Below are 17036 nucleotides of genomic sequence, written 5' to 3' on the forward strand. Positions count from 1 at the left end.
TTATTGACCCTGGGCTTAACCTGCATTTCTTTTCACTTAGGTGGAGGAGAGATTTAGAAAAACTAATCAGGGCTCCCCTGAAGCACAGTCTAAGCAGATGGGCAAAGTGTTGGAGCCACCAGTGCCTTCAAGATCAGAGTCCTTTTCCAATGGGAACTCAGAACCTGCTCAGCCAGCCCTGCAGAGGCCAATGGAACCCCAGGTAAATGTCAAGGAAAATCGTGGTGAGCTGCAGGAGATGCAGGAGCCCCAGCGTGTCACCTATGGCTGCACGTTGGCACAACTGGGAATGCAGAAAGCCTCATGCAGAGAGTAGCACTGTTATGCCAAGCAGCTTATTCTGTAGATTTGCCCTCTTTTTTTGCTTATTTTATTAGTGAGCTGATGGTCTTCCTTTTTCTTTTTAACTAGAGCTAAGTTAAACTGCTGCATTCTATGATTATCTGTAGGCTAAATACTGGGCACCATTGCAGTACAGTTTTACAATTCAAAATTTGATCTATGCAAAGTATTTACTACTAAAGAGGATGTTCAGAAAAAAAAAACAAACAAGAAGTCAATTAGCTTTTTAAAATGACTAGGGAAAAAGTTAACTAAATAAGTGGCTTTGGGTATGATGTGGTGTGAGTGCTGCTTCTGAGGGCTCCACAGAACATGGCAAGAAAAGCAAGGTGGCCGTCCATAGTCTCACTTTTGCTAAATAGAGCTCTCCATCAGCTCTGAAAGCCAAAAGAGGTTGAAACCACTGAACTAGGTGGTGGTTGTCATTGTGTTATTTCCTAGTAAAAACTTTCATTTTATTATCAAGTGACAGCTGGTTTCTCATAGGAATAAGTGCCTGAACTTAAAAAGCCACTTTGCCTAAGATTTAAAAATAGCCCATCAGTTCTGAGCTATGCAGTTCCTCTGTGCCCATGAGGAATTCTTCCCTCCCAAATATGTCTGTAAATGCCAGTGTTCCCAATTGCCTTGTTGTGAATGGATATCTCAACTCTTCTGGGCAAGAGGAAAACCTGCACAGCCGAGAGAGTGGGAGAAATCAGGACAGAGCTTCCTCTCCTATTCACTAAGCCCTGGCTTTAATTCAAACCTTGGTGATTATTTCCAAATATTAGACTTGTATCTTCATGCTCTCTGTGCCAGCTACTTTTAAAAAGTCTTGAGTCTTATACTCACATGGAGAATAATCAGGCTCTTCACGCAGCTGCGTGGACAAAAAAGGAGGAAATAGTGATCGTATAGAAATAAATACAGCCATCCTAATGCAGATGGAATTGAATTAATTATTAGGTGTGAAAAGAATATCTTCCTCAGTTGTGACCTTCCTTCTCCTCAGCTTTAGGAATTAGTTTGGAAATGTGGGTTTATGCATGAGGAAGGAGTAGGTTGAAAGATCAGTATGGATTTCAGTGGAAATCCCAATGTTTTTTTTTTAATTCTGGAGTCACTGTTGTGCCTTTTTAGTGTGTGTAATGAATATGTGTGTGTGTATGTTTGTGTGTGTGTAGTTTGTGTATAAATATGTTTATATGTGCAGTATATGGTGCATATATGGGATATGTATAATATGCATTATACATATGTATACTATATACAATATATATTATGGTTTTTATATATATATATATATTGCAATGACTGTAATGGAATAAAGGCTTTCGTGTTACGATCTTCCTCCCAAGGTCTGGAACTGTACCCAGTTCCCTAATTCCTTAGGCAACATCCGTGCCTGTCGGCTTGCCCATTTGGCAGCCCTGCCGCCCTTAATTTCCACTCCCTCCAATTGGCTCCGGCCTCCAAATTCCCCAAGCCCTCGGCACTGCCGTGGGACCCGGCCGAAGCCCGGGAAGCTGCCGGGACCTCTGGCTTCAGCGGCCTCGGGATCCGGCCTCCCGGGGCGAGGCCGAGGCCGCCTGCGCGCGGGCCCCGCGTGTGTGTCTGTGGCTCGCGGGGTGCACGTGTGCTCTGTGGGAGCCCTCCCGCTGCTCGGGCGCTTGCCTCGCTTCCCCGTGCGTCGATTCCGCCCCCCGCTTCCCTAATGCCGTAACCGATTTGCCTCTGCCCGCCCCAGCTGCCTTTATTCTGTGTTGGTGCAAAGCCCGTGATACTGAGCGCATTGAATGTTTTGTGTTTTGTTTTCTTGTAAGGTACAGTGGTCCCATCTGGCATCTCTCAAGAACAATGTTTCCCCTGTCTCGCGATCCCATTCCTTCAGTGACCCTTCTCCCAAATTTGCTCATCACCATCTTCGTTCCCAGGACCCATATCCACCTTCACGCAGTGAAGTGCTAAGTCAGAGTTCTGACTCTAAGTCGGAGGTACCCGACCCCACCCAAAAGCCTTGGGCTAGATCAGACAGTGACGAGGTGCCTCCAAGGGTAAGGAGGAGAAGGACAGATGTGTGCTGTTCTTTGCTTTGACTGTGTTCATGTAAGGATGTCGTAGCCTGGGCACCGGGTGGACCGTGCCCTTGGGACAGGGCCCCTCCTGGGATCTCGGAAGGGCAGTCGTGCTGGAGCTRTTCACTCAATGGGTTAATGGCAATCATAGGCCTTACGTGCAATACTGACAGTTCACCTAACCTGGGCGATTATTTGTAGGCCCTAGCTCTTGTAGAGAGAGGCAATTTATTAGGCAAAGTTAACGAATCATTACCACGCTCAGGGCAGAATTTAAAAGATCCCTGAGGTTATTGCTCCGAGGTAATTTTCTTCTTCATCAGTGAGCAGCCCAAACTATGAATCATGCTCGAATCTGAAATTGAGAGGGAATTGGAACAAAAAAGAAACATTCAATATATTTCCTCCTCCTCTCCCTCCCCCATCCACTGGGATTTGCTTCTTCTAAGTATATTCTCACTCTCCCACCAGTCTTTGCCTTCTGCTGATCCATTCCCAGGCATTTGTTTGATTCCCCCGAGCTTATTCTCCTAATTCTCATGCTGTTTCAGCAAATTGCTTTGTGCCTCCCCTGCTTCAGTCAAAATGCCATATTCTTTTTAACTGCCTCACTAGTTGGAGAGTAGGGGGTGTGTATGTGTTTTGTGTGGTAGCTACTAAGTGCCGCTTAGCATTAAGACTAAACTTGGAGTTCTCTTCAAAATCTGACCAGAATCCCAACTAAGGCCCTCTGGCTTTGTGGGTGTATTCTCGTCCATTCTGATTTTTGATGCTAACTTGGAATTAAAGTAAGCACTGTTAAAATCTTAAGAGTATGTTCTGTGGCGGGAAAGGTTGAATTTTCCTCTTCTCTTTCTCCTTGTCCTGGCTTTAACGTAACATTTTCTCTCCCAAGGTACCCGTGAGAACAACRTCCCGATCACCTGTCCTGTCCCGTCGTGATTCTCCCCTGCAGGGCAGCGGGCAGCAAAACAACCAAGCAGGTCAAAGAAACTCCACGAGGTTTGTAAGCCTGTGTGTCCCTGGGAGGAGAAGGCTGGTGGGAAGCCAGGCTTTCCTCGGAGGACTTTTGCCRTTGTCTATTTATGGGGCATGAAATGAAGAAGAATCTGGATTCCTTTTTGGTTGGGATTAATATTAATTTTCCTTGTTGTATCGTGGCTGCTAGCCAAAGCTGGCAAAATTTCTTCTCGCCTCCCCTTTGAATTGTCTACCCTGTAATTTTTGCAAAATTTCCAAATATCCTGAATATTACTGGAAAAAAAAAGTAGTCATTCATGAACATGATGCCTTTTGGTGTATCAGGTTACCTTGGGTTGTTGTGGGAGTTGCTCTCAGCAGATGTGTTTGTAAGACCTCAAGCAGAGAGATTTCAGAAAATTTCCAGCCTCTTAGCCAGAACTAGGCTTCAGGAGAGGCAGAAACATCCCTGAATTGTGACAGAAAACATTTGGGGGAGAAATGGGAAAAACACTGGGGAGGGGAGAAGGGGCCATCCCCAAAGCAGCAGAGCAAAGCGGACATGGGACTGGTCTCTGGAAGGTGGCTGGGGAGATCCTGAGAGGTSAAAGATAGTGCTGGCTTTATGGTTTGGCTTATGTGATCTAATTTTAAATGTGCTGCATGCAGGCTGAGGGAATTGGCTGCTTTATCTTGGATATGCAACACAGTCCCAAATAGGAAACAGCAGCTCATCCCAACTGCACTTCCTTTGCCATCCTAAATAAGGCAGTAGCTATTTCAAAGGGAGCCACTGCCCGGGTTGCAGGGAGTCACTGATGCTCGCAGTCCAGTGTTTCAAGTGTTCTTTCAGATCAGTTATGAGCAAAACACTGAGGAGAAAGGATGTTTGAGTCTAGAAACAGGAGGCTGACACTGCCGTGAATGACAGAGACTTCCTTCCCTCCTCTGCACCAGCAATATAGAGCCTCGCCTGCTGTGGGAAAGGGTGGAGAAGCTGGTGCCGCGGCCGGGCAGCGGCAGTTCTTCCGGCTCGAGCAACTCCGGCTCCCAGCCCGGCTCCCATCCCGGCTCTCAGAGTGGATCCGGCGAGCGCTTCCGGATGAGATGTAAGGCCGTGTGTCAGCCCTCCTAACACTTCTGGAGCTGGACGAGTCTGCAGCCCTCAGAAAGGAAGGGCGAGAGCCCTCACTCGGACAGACATCTGGGCGGGCAGTACCCCACACAGATTAGCTTCAGCGTTGGGAAGTGCCCCTTCTGGCTCATGCTCTTGCTCTGGAAAGGCATGAGATGGGAAGTGGCCATGAAAATATATGAGTGCTCTCTGATTCAGATTCAGTTACTGCTGCTTTTTGCCATGTGCAGACAGCCTGGTCTCCACACTTTTGTAGCCTCCTTCCTCACTTGTCCAAGGGCACCTTTTGATCTGTGCKGTGCATCACCCTGATGGTTGCTTGCAAACTGCTAGGGACACATCTCAGCTGCAGTTCTCTGGMGGCTGAAAGTAGGTCTTCCAGCTTGTGACTTCAGTCGAGTTAAACAGTTTTTGATTCACCTGCTGGCCCAGTCCCTTGTGCAAATGAGCACAGCACCTATAACCACTTTGGCTTGGTACTTGCATGGCAGTTTATTTAGACGTTGGTCATAGTCTGCTGTACCTACACCACTCACAGCTTAYGCTGGTACCTCTTGCATAGTCTTTGAGGGAAAATGTAACAGCAAACCAGTGAAACAGATGTCTTGCTATCAGACACTTAAACCTTCTCCCCTGTGTTCCTCCCTCTAAAGTGAAATAAGAAAACGTATTTTAGCTTCCCAGTGAATCCCTGTTCTGTTCTGTGTTCCTTTTGGGCTCTTGGTGCACACAGCATCATCAAAATCAGAGGGTTCTCCGTCGCAGCGTCAGGAGAACACGGCCAAAAAGCCTGAAGAGAAAAAGGAAGTCTTCAGACCCATCAAGCCTGCTGTAAGTTACATCTGCCCTCCCCGACTCTGCTCGCTGTTACGTAGGCCCCTATGAGCGTAAATGTGGACATCAYCATGTCTCTGAGAGTTGCTTTGAGTTCATAACCGTGGGCCCAGCAGTGTATGCTGTGCTGTGTACGTTTGCTTGTGCATATGACAAAGCTTCAAGTACGAGAGTTTATTCTGCCTTTGGAATTGGTTCCTGTTCTGTCGTCTTCTTCCTTTCTAACCTTTCTCTTTTTCAATCCTGTGCTTCCTTTCTGTGGCGGGACCAATGATAACGCATCTGACCTGAATGTTTCAATGCTGTGCTGAATGGTGCAGGGAGAAGTGGTAAGACCTTAAATTGTTGCTATTTTCTCTTTTTTGTTTTGTTTTGTTTTTGTTTTCCTTTTAATCTGGCTGCTAAGATGCTTATAATTCTATGGCCTGTTGTATCCAGGGGATCACAGTAGGATTCACTGTAGGGGAACTTTCTTTAAAACTTTTTTCTCTTGCTGTCACTGCACTAGCACAGAAATCTGTCAGTTAAAACCGCTTTCTTAAACACAGAGGTTGTTCCTTTACTTCTGAGTAGTGTAATTGGTGAACTGATATATAAACTGATTTTAGCTTAATACTGCATAGCTACGTGATTGAGAGTAGGTCACTGCAAAAAGGCTTTGGCCACACTTGAGGTGACAGGGAGAAAGTCATCATATGTCCCAAACTGTGACAGTTTGTGTATGAGTGAGACAGTGCTGGTGAATTTGACCTTTCCTATGAACTTCTGAGCTGGCGGAATGTGCTGTGCCTTGGGCTACTCAGTAAGCCCTAGGATCTTTTTGCCGTCTCAGTGCCCAGAGCTTCTTGTGGTAGATGCTATTAGCCTGCAGGGTAAGAAAAATGTGACAATCGCTGTGTGAGAGTGGGTCCAGGTGCTTATGTAAGTCTTTCGAATGGTGTAATGGGATAAAACAAGGCCATAGTCAAGATGGTTTGGATTCAGAATATGCACATTTTTCTTCAATATGGCAAGGACTCCTCAGGTTGACTCCTTAGGTCTTTTAGTTTTGACCTGCAAAAGAGTATCGGTAGCCATCAGAAATGAATAAGCCAAGAGAACACACTGCATGTTTGGGATGAATAAGCCAAGAGAACACACTGCATGTTTGGGTTACATCTGCCAGTTCCATGCTGCATGTGTGGGAACAGCAGCGGGTTGCCAACACAGTCGGGCACCAAGTGGAAGGCAGTGGGGCTGCCTGGCAAGCTGGCTGCCTCTCCTGCCTGCATCGTCACTTCTCTTTCCCCTCTGCCTCAGGATTTAACTGCCTTGGCGAAGGAATTGCGAGCGGTAGAAGATGTGAGACCGCCACATAAGGTGACGGATTATTCATCCTCCAGTGAAGAGTCAGGGACAACGGATGAGGAAGACGATGATATGGAACAAGAAGGAGCAGATGAATCTACTTCTGGACCTGATGATGTCCGAGCAGTGTTAGTTCTTCTGTATTTTGCTTTTGTGTTCCCACTTGGGGGGTGTGAAGGAAAAGAAAGTTAGCACTTAAGGGCACTTAAGAACTCTGAGTACTTAAGAAAGTTAGAGCTAAACAGCATTATTTATAGTGACATTTTCAAACASTGAGGCAGTGATTTCAAGTCAAACTGAGCATCTGGGATGCAAGTGAGGAACTAAGTTCTAGGTAGCTCTGGGTAACCCTGCTTGTGCAGGGGAGTTGGACTAGATGATCTGCAAAAGTCCCTCCGGACCTTAGTCATTCTGTGATTTCTGCAAGTGGGAAATGAGTCTCTCAGCTTCTCAAGAAAGTTTTATGGGTATGTATTAAAGCAGGCCGAGTGATACTTCTAGAAATAGGGTCCTTTCCAGTTTCTCCCTTTGATTTGCAATAAACAAGGAGGTATGTTCAACAAATTCTTGACTTAGTTTGTGACAGAGAACCTTTTTGGGACAGTTATATAAATGCTCCCTTTTGGCCACAGCAGAAATGAACTTTGACTGTACCTACGTGTGCAGCCATGAAAGCTACAACACAAAAGCTATTATCTCACCCCAGTTCTTTCTTGCCTGGCCAATAGGTCGACGCTGAACTTGAGCAACGGTGAAACGGAGTCAGTGAAGACCATGATTGTCCACGATGATGTGGAGAGTGAGCCAGCCTTGACTCCTTCAAAGGAGGGCACCTTAATTGTCCGACAGGTATCGCTTCTCCCTCCCGCGCAGCGCTGCACCTTTCCTGTGCTCATTAACCCACTCGCTCATTCACCCATGCTGTTGCTACATTATATTTGTTGTTCGTATTATGGAGACACAGCTGTAGTGAATTTCAGATGAGCAAGGTGTTTGATGCATGCAAAGGAAAACGTAGGCTTCACCCCTTGCTGCTGTTTCGCATGCTTTCCAGTGACCCCCTCCCTCCTAGTAGCTGCGTGCAGAGTAMCTCAAAGGCTGTAGGGGAGGATGGTGGAAAAGCTGCAGGTGTGTGAAGTACCTGGAGCAAGAAGCTTAGTTCAGCTTTACCATAGGACAAAACATGTGTCTCAGGAGGGGGTTTGGGAAGGATGCTGTGAGGAAGCATTCAGGGATTGGGGTTGTTTTTTTGTTTTATTCTGTTTTTTTTTTTYCATTACTTTGAACCTGTAGTTGAGGGCATACTGAGCACCCAGGTAACACACGCCAAAAAACACACACAGACACAGACACACACRGAGACACACCTACAAATTTGCCCAACAAACAACTAGTACAGGGGGAATGGAAGGGGAATGGAGAGGCAAAACGGGTGGCGAGGCAGAGAACGTGGACAGGGCTGGAGTGCTGTGCTGTTCCTTTTGATGCTGCAAAGCTGCATTCTCGTGCCTGTGAGAGACAATGCTTGCCTGCTTTCCAATGAACCCATCTGTTAATGAGCGCGGTAGCTTAGAGGAGCTGCCCCAGCACTCGCATTCCTGAATTGCCCCGCCAAATACCAGTTTCCTAWTTGAGCCTGCGGGTTGGAAAGTGAAGATTTCATGCTTGTTGTTTTAGGCAGTAGCCGAGCGCGTTCACCAGACAGTCCAAGCGCGTAGCAGACAGCTTCAACCAAAGCAGTAGGGGTAGAAGCCCTGAGCCCCCGTCCAGAGCCCTTGTCCGGGCTGGGTCAGGCCCCTCGCTGGCTCAGTAACTTCTCTCTTAATGGCTCAGGCTCCGTGGAGCTGACCACATCCCGTGGACTTTTGCCTGCCCGAGGTGGTGGGGATGTGCTGAACCCTGACAGCTCTGCCCACCTGCAACCCAAGCACCAAGGCGAGGCTTACCCGCTTACGTGAAACCAAAGCAACAAGCGAAAACGTAGACGAGGGAGACAGAGCGAGGGAGAGAAGCAGAGAGCTCGCTAGGGATGTAGGCCTGTAAGCAGCACTTGAGCAAGACAAGTGTGCCTGTTTTTTCTGCAGAGTACAGTTGACAAAAAGCGCGCCAGCCATCATGAGAGCAATGGCTTTGCCGGTCGCATTCACCTCTTGCCAGATCTCTTGCAGCAAAGCCATTCCTCCTCCACTTCCTCCACCTCCTCTTCCCCATCCTCCAGCCAGCCGACACCCACCATGTCCCCACAGACACCCCAGGACAAGCTCACTGCTCACGAGGTACGTCGCACCCCACAGCTGGCCGCTTTCGGAGGGCTCGAGCAGCGCCGCCTCCTAGCTAGTTTGCGCAGGGACTCCAGCCAACCTCCCCCTGCTTTATTTTTTTTTGGTTGTTTCTTTTTTTTTTTTTTTTCATTTCTCCTGTCACCTTTGTTCCCACCCCCAAAATAACACATTTCAGTTCTGTTTAAGAAGCCCCTAACTCTAGAGCAGCCTCCCCCCCACGCCGAACTTGCCAGTTTACTATTTTTGCTGCCTTTTAGTGAGTCATTAATTGCATGGCGTTTGTTTGAAACTAAACTTGACTACTGTAATTTCAAGCCAATTCTCTTTTTCTTTCCCTTTTTTTTTCCCCCCTCTAATTCTGTTTTATTCTGGGAGCAGCCTAATTTCAGGCAGCGTGGCGCCTAAAACTTAGCGGTTCCTTTTGGCTTTGTCACTAGAGGCTGGGCTAGCAGCTGTGCATCCGCGGGGAGCTGCTTGTAGCAACTCACCCTTGGGAGGAGGAAGCTGCCATGGAGGGAGCTGGGGGGGTTTGGAACTCGCCACACGGGATGGGGGGAATGTGTCAGGTGTTGCCCGGGAGGGGTCTCAAATCTGGGTGGTTGAAATTAAAACTAATAATAATAATAATAATTAGGGGGCGATCTGTGGTTTTTCAAGTGTGTTTGTGCTCTGAGAAGCGACTGTGTAACCACGTGAGGGTGACTGTGGGCTCTGGCCCGCACGGAGGAGCCAGGCCCGGCCGCCTCGGGGCTCTCTTGTTGCGCGGGGCGGCCGCGTGGCCTCGCTCTGCTYGTGGGGCTCTGCTCGTGGGGCCTCATGGTGCCTGTAGCCCCTTGCAGCAGAGGAGGTGCAGCCCTGTGAATGAAGGGCATCGTTTTTCCAGCCCCACATCCCGCAGCAAGCCAGGGACTTGGCGTGACCTGGCCGACGGGGTGGCCAGCGTGGGCTTGGGAAGAGCCGCTTCCTTCCACGTGAAGCAGGGGCAGTGCAGGGAGAGCAAACCCTGACCCAAGGGGCAGAGGAGGTGCCTGGCCATGCGGGCTGGCGTGTGGGGCAGAGCAGCACATTGGCTCCTGAGACCGCCKGACCGCAGGGGCTGCTCTCTGTGTTGGCTGGGGGGTGGTTTCCTCCTGGAAACCCTCTTAGCATAGGATTCAGTTCCCAGCTTTTGGCCTTTCCAAAGGCTTGCTCTGGTAGGTTGTATGGATGACAGATCCAGAGATGCTCGCACATTGCCTTGATCCAGGCAGCAGGATAAAAGGGCTCAGTTATTCCGGGGAGCTTGGGAAGTGGCTGCTGGAGCTAGTCATTATTAATCTGTACAGGGGAGTCATGTATTCTTAAGACCCATTGCTGGGTTTCTGCAGTAGAAGCTTAGAAAGGTGAGAGGTTGGAGATGAGTTGTTGATGATGACATGCATCTAACTATGTTTGCATAAAGCTGAGCTAAGACCCAGTTCTGCTTGGTGTAACTTCCCCACGTGCACACCCTTTACACGTATTTTTACTTGTCCCATTCTGCTTCAGTGTGTAATGTTGTCACTTTAATACTAAACTGGCAAGGGTTTTTAAGTCGCTCCATTTCCACTTTTAACAGTTCATTGTTTCACTTGTCTCCTTCCTTTCTTTATGTTTTTTCACGTTTGGACCACATAAGCAAGCACCAGTGATTTTATCCACTACATATTCATAGCTTCATGTCACCGTTTGCTCCACCTTCCACACTAATGAGCCCCTTTGTTTGATACAGGTTTAATATTTTGCTATGTCAAATAAAGGTGGAAGAACCTGCTGCAGCTTTCTGGCAAGAGGCTCAGGTTAAACAAAATAGGGAGAAAGAACAGTCCTGGACACTGAAACATAATCCAGTGTAGAAGTGAATATCTGATCCCAGATGTTTCAGGTTTTGTTGCACAAGCCAGAAGATCCAGTTTCGTAGCTTGCTACACCAGCTCATTTTAGGAGATGCTTCAGAAATCCAGCAGTTGAACGTAGTAGACAGCTTGTAGATAAGAAAGTAGACATCTGCATTTAGGCAGACTAAAAGAAAAAGAAAGCAAAAAAGGAAGAAGAGACATTCCCTCACTTTATGCCTGATCCTCGTGGCCAGTCTTAAAAGATGATCTCACAGCTGAGGCGACAGGGCTGAAAATTTAGCTAACTGCATTTTCACTGCAACATGCAGTTTGCATATGTTCAGGTATGGTGCCTGCAGTGCCTTAATTCTATGTCTCTAGAGGAAGCATAGAAGAGTGGGGAGGCTCTGTACCACGATTCTGTAGTGACTTTAAAATGTTGGTTGTTGTTATCCTTGCTTTTTATTGTCATTAATATTAATAAAGTTGAAATTTACATTGCAGACTCAGTCCGCTAGTAACACACTCCAGAAACACAAATCTTCCTCCTCCTTTACACCTTTTATAGACCCCAGATTACTACAGATTTCTCCATCTAGTGGGACAACTGTGACTTCTGTGGGTAAGTAAAGTAGCTGCAAGAAGGCAATTGAAAAAGGCTTCAGTGACTTTAGTGGCTCTTTAAAGTACTTACGAATTTAACCATCATGCTTTTTATTTGATTTGCAATGGATTGCATAGTTTTATTTCTTTTTCCATTTACATTTCTTACAAAAAGAGAGACTTGCGCAGTATTCTCAGTTACTGATGTGGGCTGCTTGGTGTCAGGAATAAGCGGTCAGAGCTGAGCCCTCAGGGGATGTTACATGCACTGCACTTTTCTTTCTTTTCAGTAGGATTTTCTAGCGAAGCAATGAGATCGGAGGCCATAAGGCAAGACCCCACGCGGAAAGGATCAGTTGTCAATGTGAATCCCACAAACACACGACCRCAGAGCGATACCCCAGAGATTCGCAAATACAAGAAGAGATTCAACTCGGAGATTCTGTGCGCTGCCTTATGGGGTAAGGAATTCCTCTGCCTCGCTTTCCTCCCGCAGTGCTGAGATGTAGCCTTGCCAGCAGGAGCATAAGGTCTTCGAGAACGAATCGCTGAAGCCTTAGCTCTTTCTGTGCGTTATTTACATGACTTCGTTGCAAGAGCTGATAAAATATGTTTTTTATATGTCATAAAAATATGTTGCTTCTGCTTTGCTACCTCTCCTTGCTGCTGTACGCATACTCCCAATGGCATAGTTCAGACTTGGTTCAGCCTGTTTGGTTGTGGCTGCTCTTTTAGCTTTCCTAGTCCCCTATTAGAAACCTTATTGCAGCTTTTGGGAACTTGTGGTCATCTTTGCATCATACACTTTGAGCCAGCGCCCATTCACAGAGGGATTTACTTTTAGCAGATGCCCCTGCTAATGAGTTGTTGCAGAGCTGGAGGAAGCTGGGTTTTGTTAGATACCTTTCCACCTCAGTCGTGAGTTTATGTAGGAAGGCCAAAGGAAAAGGATACCTGGGGTGTCTTTTCCAATGTGAAACTACAGCTTAGATTCCACAGTGCTGGCTAGTGTAGAGAAGTTGGATGTCAACTGACTTAAGTATGTCTGGCTTTCTGCACAAGGGCTAATTTATATCGGTGTCAGACAATGCAGACAGGTTCCTACACTGGTAAAAGGCTTAGGGCAATTCTTTTATTGCCTGTTATAACGTGGAATCAGTGCTGCAACACCCAGTTGAAAGCCTTGCTCTGCCATGTAATTTCTCTGTTGGCCAAAATCCATGAGGCCACCTGAATTTCCTCATTATCTAGATGCTAATAGATGACGCTTGTGTATATTAAATTTCTGTATATGCATGTATATTATATTTATATATATCCTAGTTCTAAAGTGAAAAGACTGTAAATGCACTTGTATATCATATGTATATCATTTTCAAAACTAAAAAGAGTTGGCCTTCCCTTAAACACAAATGATGAGTTGTAGCAGCAGAACAACACTTGCTTGTTTACATCTGTGTAACTCTTTGCAAGGTTTTACCTGTCTTTTCAGGTAAGGGTTACCCACATGCAATTTCTGCATGTATTCAGGTGAATGATTCTCTGATAAAACAGGGAGCTGTGTGCAAATGCAGCTTCCTGACTGCAGGAGAGCGAAGGCAGCGGGAAGTTGTATAGGATCAGTAAGGATGACTCATAGTCTTTCTATCTGCCTTGTTTTGCCAATAGCAATTTGTGTTAATGGCTTTATATTTCTTTGATCTACATATCTGACTGCTGTGGTGATTTACAGTGTACGTATAAAATCCTAGAGGTGTTTTACAGCTGTAACTATGCCCATTCTGCATGTGAATATTTTAGGGCCAAATTGATGGTGATGTAAGCTAGTGAACTTTATATTTTTTCTCTACAGCAAATTAAGCCATTTCGTGCTGATGTTTCTTACTAAAAAGAGGGTCTTGCTTTGCTTTGTTTTGTTTTACCTTTACTCGTGTTCATACTATCTGTTTAGGTTGCTGATTACATTAGTTCTGTGATACTGTTTCTATTAGTATTAAGTGGTGACAGTTAATGGCTTGGATGCATAACAGAGATTTTATGATCATTGATTTTTAAGCACAGTCCCCACAAAGAACCTGTTCCTTTCTTCTGGGCAGCATTTCCATTTGTTTGAAAAATCAGAACAGCTTAATTGTAGGGTGGAGGTAGAAGAAGTTGGCTGGCGGTGAGGAAAGACAATGCCCAAATTTTAAAGCACAGCTATTGCCTACCACCAGCATAGTACCTCATGAGCTTCATCTCACAGCACAGAATCACAGCGTGACTGAGGTTGGAAGGGACCCCTAGAGATCATCCAGTCCAGCCCCCTGCTCCAGCAGGGACACCCAGAGCACGGGGCACAGGGCGGCATCCAGGYGGGTTTGGAAGATCTTCAGAGAAGGAGACTCCACAGCCTCCCTGGGCAGCCTGTKCCAGGGCTCTGKCACCCTCCCAGGAAAGAAGTTCTTCCTCACATGCAGATGGAACTTCTCTTAAGGTGCAGATAGCTAAGGAAGGGTTGTGGACAGGTGAGAATAGAAGTTTTGAAGCAGCAACAATGGCAATGCAAGGTCAACAGAGAAAGTGAGGGTGGAGGAGGAAGCGCTTAAGCCCTGGCCTACAAAGAGGGGAGAAGATCATGCGGGGGCAGTTTGCATGTGGCTTTGTTTGAACTTCAAACCACACTTGAAAAAACACAAAATTTCGCCTCAAAGCTGAGTCGCTTGCAGCTTTAGTCTGGGAGATGCAGCAGTGCGACCAAGTACTCGGCTTGCTTGAGTCCCCCTGCACCCTGTGTGGGGCCCTGCCTTCCCCGTGCTCTTCTCCCTCCTGCCTCCTGCCAGCTTGAGATCGCTTCCCTGGGAGAGACGGGAGCTGGGCAGCATGCAGTCCAAGCCTGGGGTGGAAGCAGAGCGGGTGGTTTCCAGGTCCCACTGAAGTTTCCCTGCTGAGAGGGCACGTGAAGGAGAATAGAGCCAGCTTTGCACTTGTGGTGGGCAGGGTGGCATTGGGGTGAGCTCCTCATACCTCAGGGCTGATTGCTCCTTGTGAACCATGTGCCTTTTGGGGATTGTGCCAGAGCAGGGAGGTTCTGTTCGTGTCTTGTCACTGCTAGGGATCCAGAGTGTGTGCGCTGAGGTGCAGACTCCCATGTGCTGGGACAGCTCTGCTTTGTGATCAGTCTGCATGATATTCCTGCGTGGCTCCAGAATAGTTATATCTTGGGAATAATTGTCTGACTAGGGATTAAGGCCATTTAGCAATGTAATTATGATAATCTTTTGTGTAAATTTCCCTCTTATTATTTCATTATTTCATTATGTTTAAGGATAACAAGTTTAACAYCCAGTTTGCAACGTAGATGTCTAATAAAGTGAGCCTTGTATTGGGTTTGATTTCCATTCCTTGTACTGTGTTTGACCTGTCTCTGAACAGTTYGTGGAATCCTAGACTGAAACACTGTAATTAGTGCAAATGGTTATGAAATGTTATAGTGATAATATATTAATATAATAATAATTTTAAAAAACCTGTTCCTACAGGATTTTTTTTTGTTGTTTATTGCAGAAATGTAATTGGTTTTATATTCTGAGGTGTTTTGTGCTCTTAAAGAATATTCCAATGGAAATGTGGACCTTTGTATAAAGAAACTGGCCTACTGACCTTTCTCATCTATGTTTGCATGATCCTTAGAAGAATACTTGTGAATACTTGGAAACAGCAGATTAAAATCATTGCTATAATTTTACAATTTAAGTGGAAAAGATGTTATAACAAGGGTTTTGCTATTTCAGGTTGTTGGGAACTTGAAAGCCAATCCTTTGCTCATCCATTTACAGGAGAAGACTGCAGTCCTCTCATCCTGTTGGTCCTTTCAAGCCTCTGCCACTGCTTTTCACAATGTTCTTGTCTTACATCCCATTTGCCAGGCCAGTAGCAGCTTGCAGGCCAACCCTTCAGGATGTATAAGCTAGGGACCACTTCATGGCTAACAGCTCCTCCAGTGTTGATGTGCCTATCTGCTTGGAAGCTGTTGCTCTAGAAAACTCCCCGTGCTTTACTAGTCTTTTGCTGTCTTGTATAGCACAATAGTGTGTTGGGTTTCGGTAGCTGCATTAGCCAAGAGAGCCTCTGTATCATGAGGTCTTCTGCTTGGCAGCCAGGCAGGACCAGCGGTGGCTGGACATGCTTGAACCATGAACAGTTGCTCTGTGAAGCCTTCCTTCATCAATGCATCTGTCCAATTGGCCTGCTAACCCTGCTCTCTGCTTTTGTTTTTTCTTCTAGGAGTGAACTTGTTAGTGGGCACTGAAAGTGGACTGATGCTGCTAGACAGAAGTGGTCAGGGGAAGGTTTATCCACTCATCAATCGAAGACGATTCCAGCAAATGGATGTACTTGAAGGACTGAATGTCTTGGTGACAATTTCCGGTAAATTTAACTGTTTGGTGTCATTTTTTCCCCTCTCTGGCATGGCATGGCAAGAATCTTCTCCCATCAGTATATATGTTGAGGGGAAAGTCCTAAAACTGAGGTTGGCGGGTTTTCCATCTTTCAATCTCTCCGAGTTTTCAGTTGGTTTCTACAAATGAGTCATTTTCCAYAGGGCGCCTTGTGCCTGTCCCTCGTCCTTCCTCCCATGGGTGGMTGCTCAGAAAGCTGCCCGGTCTTGGAGGCCACGTCCATCTCTGTCCTGTGTTAGGGAGCTGCAAACTAAGGGTCTGTGAAGCATGAGTAGCTACGTGGGCTTCTAAAGCCACCCCGTGTGTTTATATTGGTAGAAGGGAAATGTTCTTGCAAAGCAGGGAAGTAAGAATGGCGTGGAGGAGGTGACAGGGAAAGGAGCGCGTGTGGGGAGGAGGTGGTGAACGTGGGAGGTCAGATGGGTGCCGTGCCTGCCTTGCTCTCCCTGGATGCAGCAGGAGACGAAGGCTGGTGGCGGCCACAGCTGCTCTGTGTGTGCCAATGAAAAATGTGTCTTAGGAAGCTTGAGGTCCCAGGCTCTTGGGCTCCGGAGAGTTCCTGCATAGGGATATTCTGCTGTGAAGCAGCTTCGGGGCGCTGCTTCATGGTTCCTCGCGGCTCCTGCAGCGCAGCCCTCGGCCTTGGGCTTGTTTTGGGCACCCGGGGATGGAGTCTCCGCTAGGCCCCGTGTGAGAGGGATGACGAGGAYGATGAGGACAATGCCGACGACACCGCGTGGGGCTTCAGCGTGGGGCCGGGCGGCCCCTCGCTCCCTCAGCGCGGCTGGGCGCTGCGTCATGGGCCCTTGTCATAGGCCCGAGGTCGGCTCAACGGCTCCCCCCGAGGGCGAGGGCAGCTCAATGGCCACCCCGAAGGGCTGCTCAATGGCTCCCCCCGGGGGCGAGGGCGGCTCAACGGCCACCCCCAAGGGCGGCTCAACGGCTCCCCCCGAGGGCAAGGGCGGCTCAACGGCCCCCCCAAGGGCGGCTCAACGGCTCCCCCCGGGGGCGAGGGCAGCTCAACGGCCACCCCCAAGGGCGGCTCAACGGCTCCCCCCGGGGGCGAGGGGAGCTCAATGGCCACCCCCAAGGGCGGCTCAACGGCTCCCCCCGGGGGCGAGGGCAGCTCAACGGCCCCCCCAAGGGCGGCTCAACGGCTCCCCCCGGGGGCGAGGGCA

At 47.6% G+C, this 17036-nt stretch overlaps 1 protein-coding gene across 1 annotated transcript in view; it reads left to right on the plus strand.

The window, feature by feature from the left end:
* The window catches only part of MAP4K4 (mitogen-activated protein kinase kinase kinase kinase 4), a 72796-nt gene that overhangs the window by 43476 nt on the left and 12284 nt on the right, over window positions 1-17036 (plus strand). The window contains exons 14-25 of the mRNA XM_026045490.1: window positions 41-202; window positions 2148-2378; window positions 3295-3401; window positions 4317-4468; window positions 5228-5325; window positions 5649-5657; window positions 6628-6803; window positions 7404-7524; window positions 8760-8951; window positions 11318-11435; window positions 11707-11877; window positions 15683-15826. Of these exons, the coding sequence (XP_025901275.1) occupies window positions 41-202; window positions 2148-2378; window positions 3295-3401; window positions 4317-4468; window positions 5228-5325; window positions 5649-5657; window positions 6628-6803; window positions 7404-7524; window positions 8760-8951; window positions 11318-11435; window positions 11707-11877; window positions 15683-15826 (1681 nt within the window). The remainder of the gene's footprint in view (window positions 1-40; window positions 203-2147; window positions 2379-3294; window positions 3402-4316; window positions 4469-5227; window positions 5326-5648; window positions 5658-6627; window positions 6804-7403; window positions 7525-8759; window positions 8952-11317; window positions 11436-11706; window positions 11878-15682; window positions 15827-17036) is intronic.

This window comes from Nothoprocta perdicaria, unplaced genomic scaffold (genome assembly GCF_003342845.1).
Source record: "Nothoprocta perdicaria isolate Ctin4 unplaced genomic scaffold, notPer1 scaffold_40, whole genome shotgun sequence".
Lineage (NCBI taxonomy): Eukaryota > Metazoa > Chordata > Aves > Tinamiformes > Tinamidae > Nothoprocta > Nothoprocta perdicaria.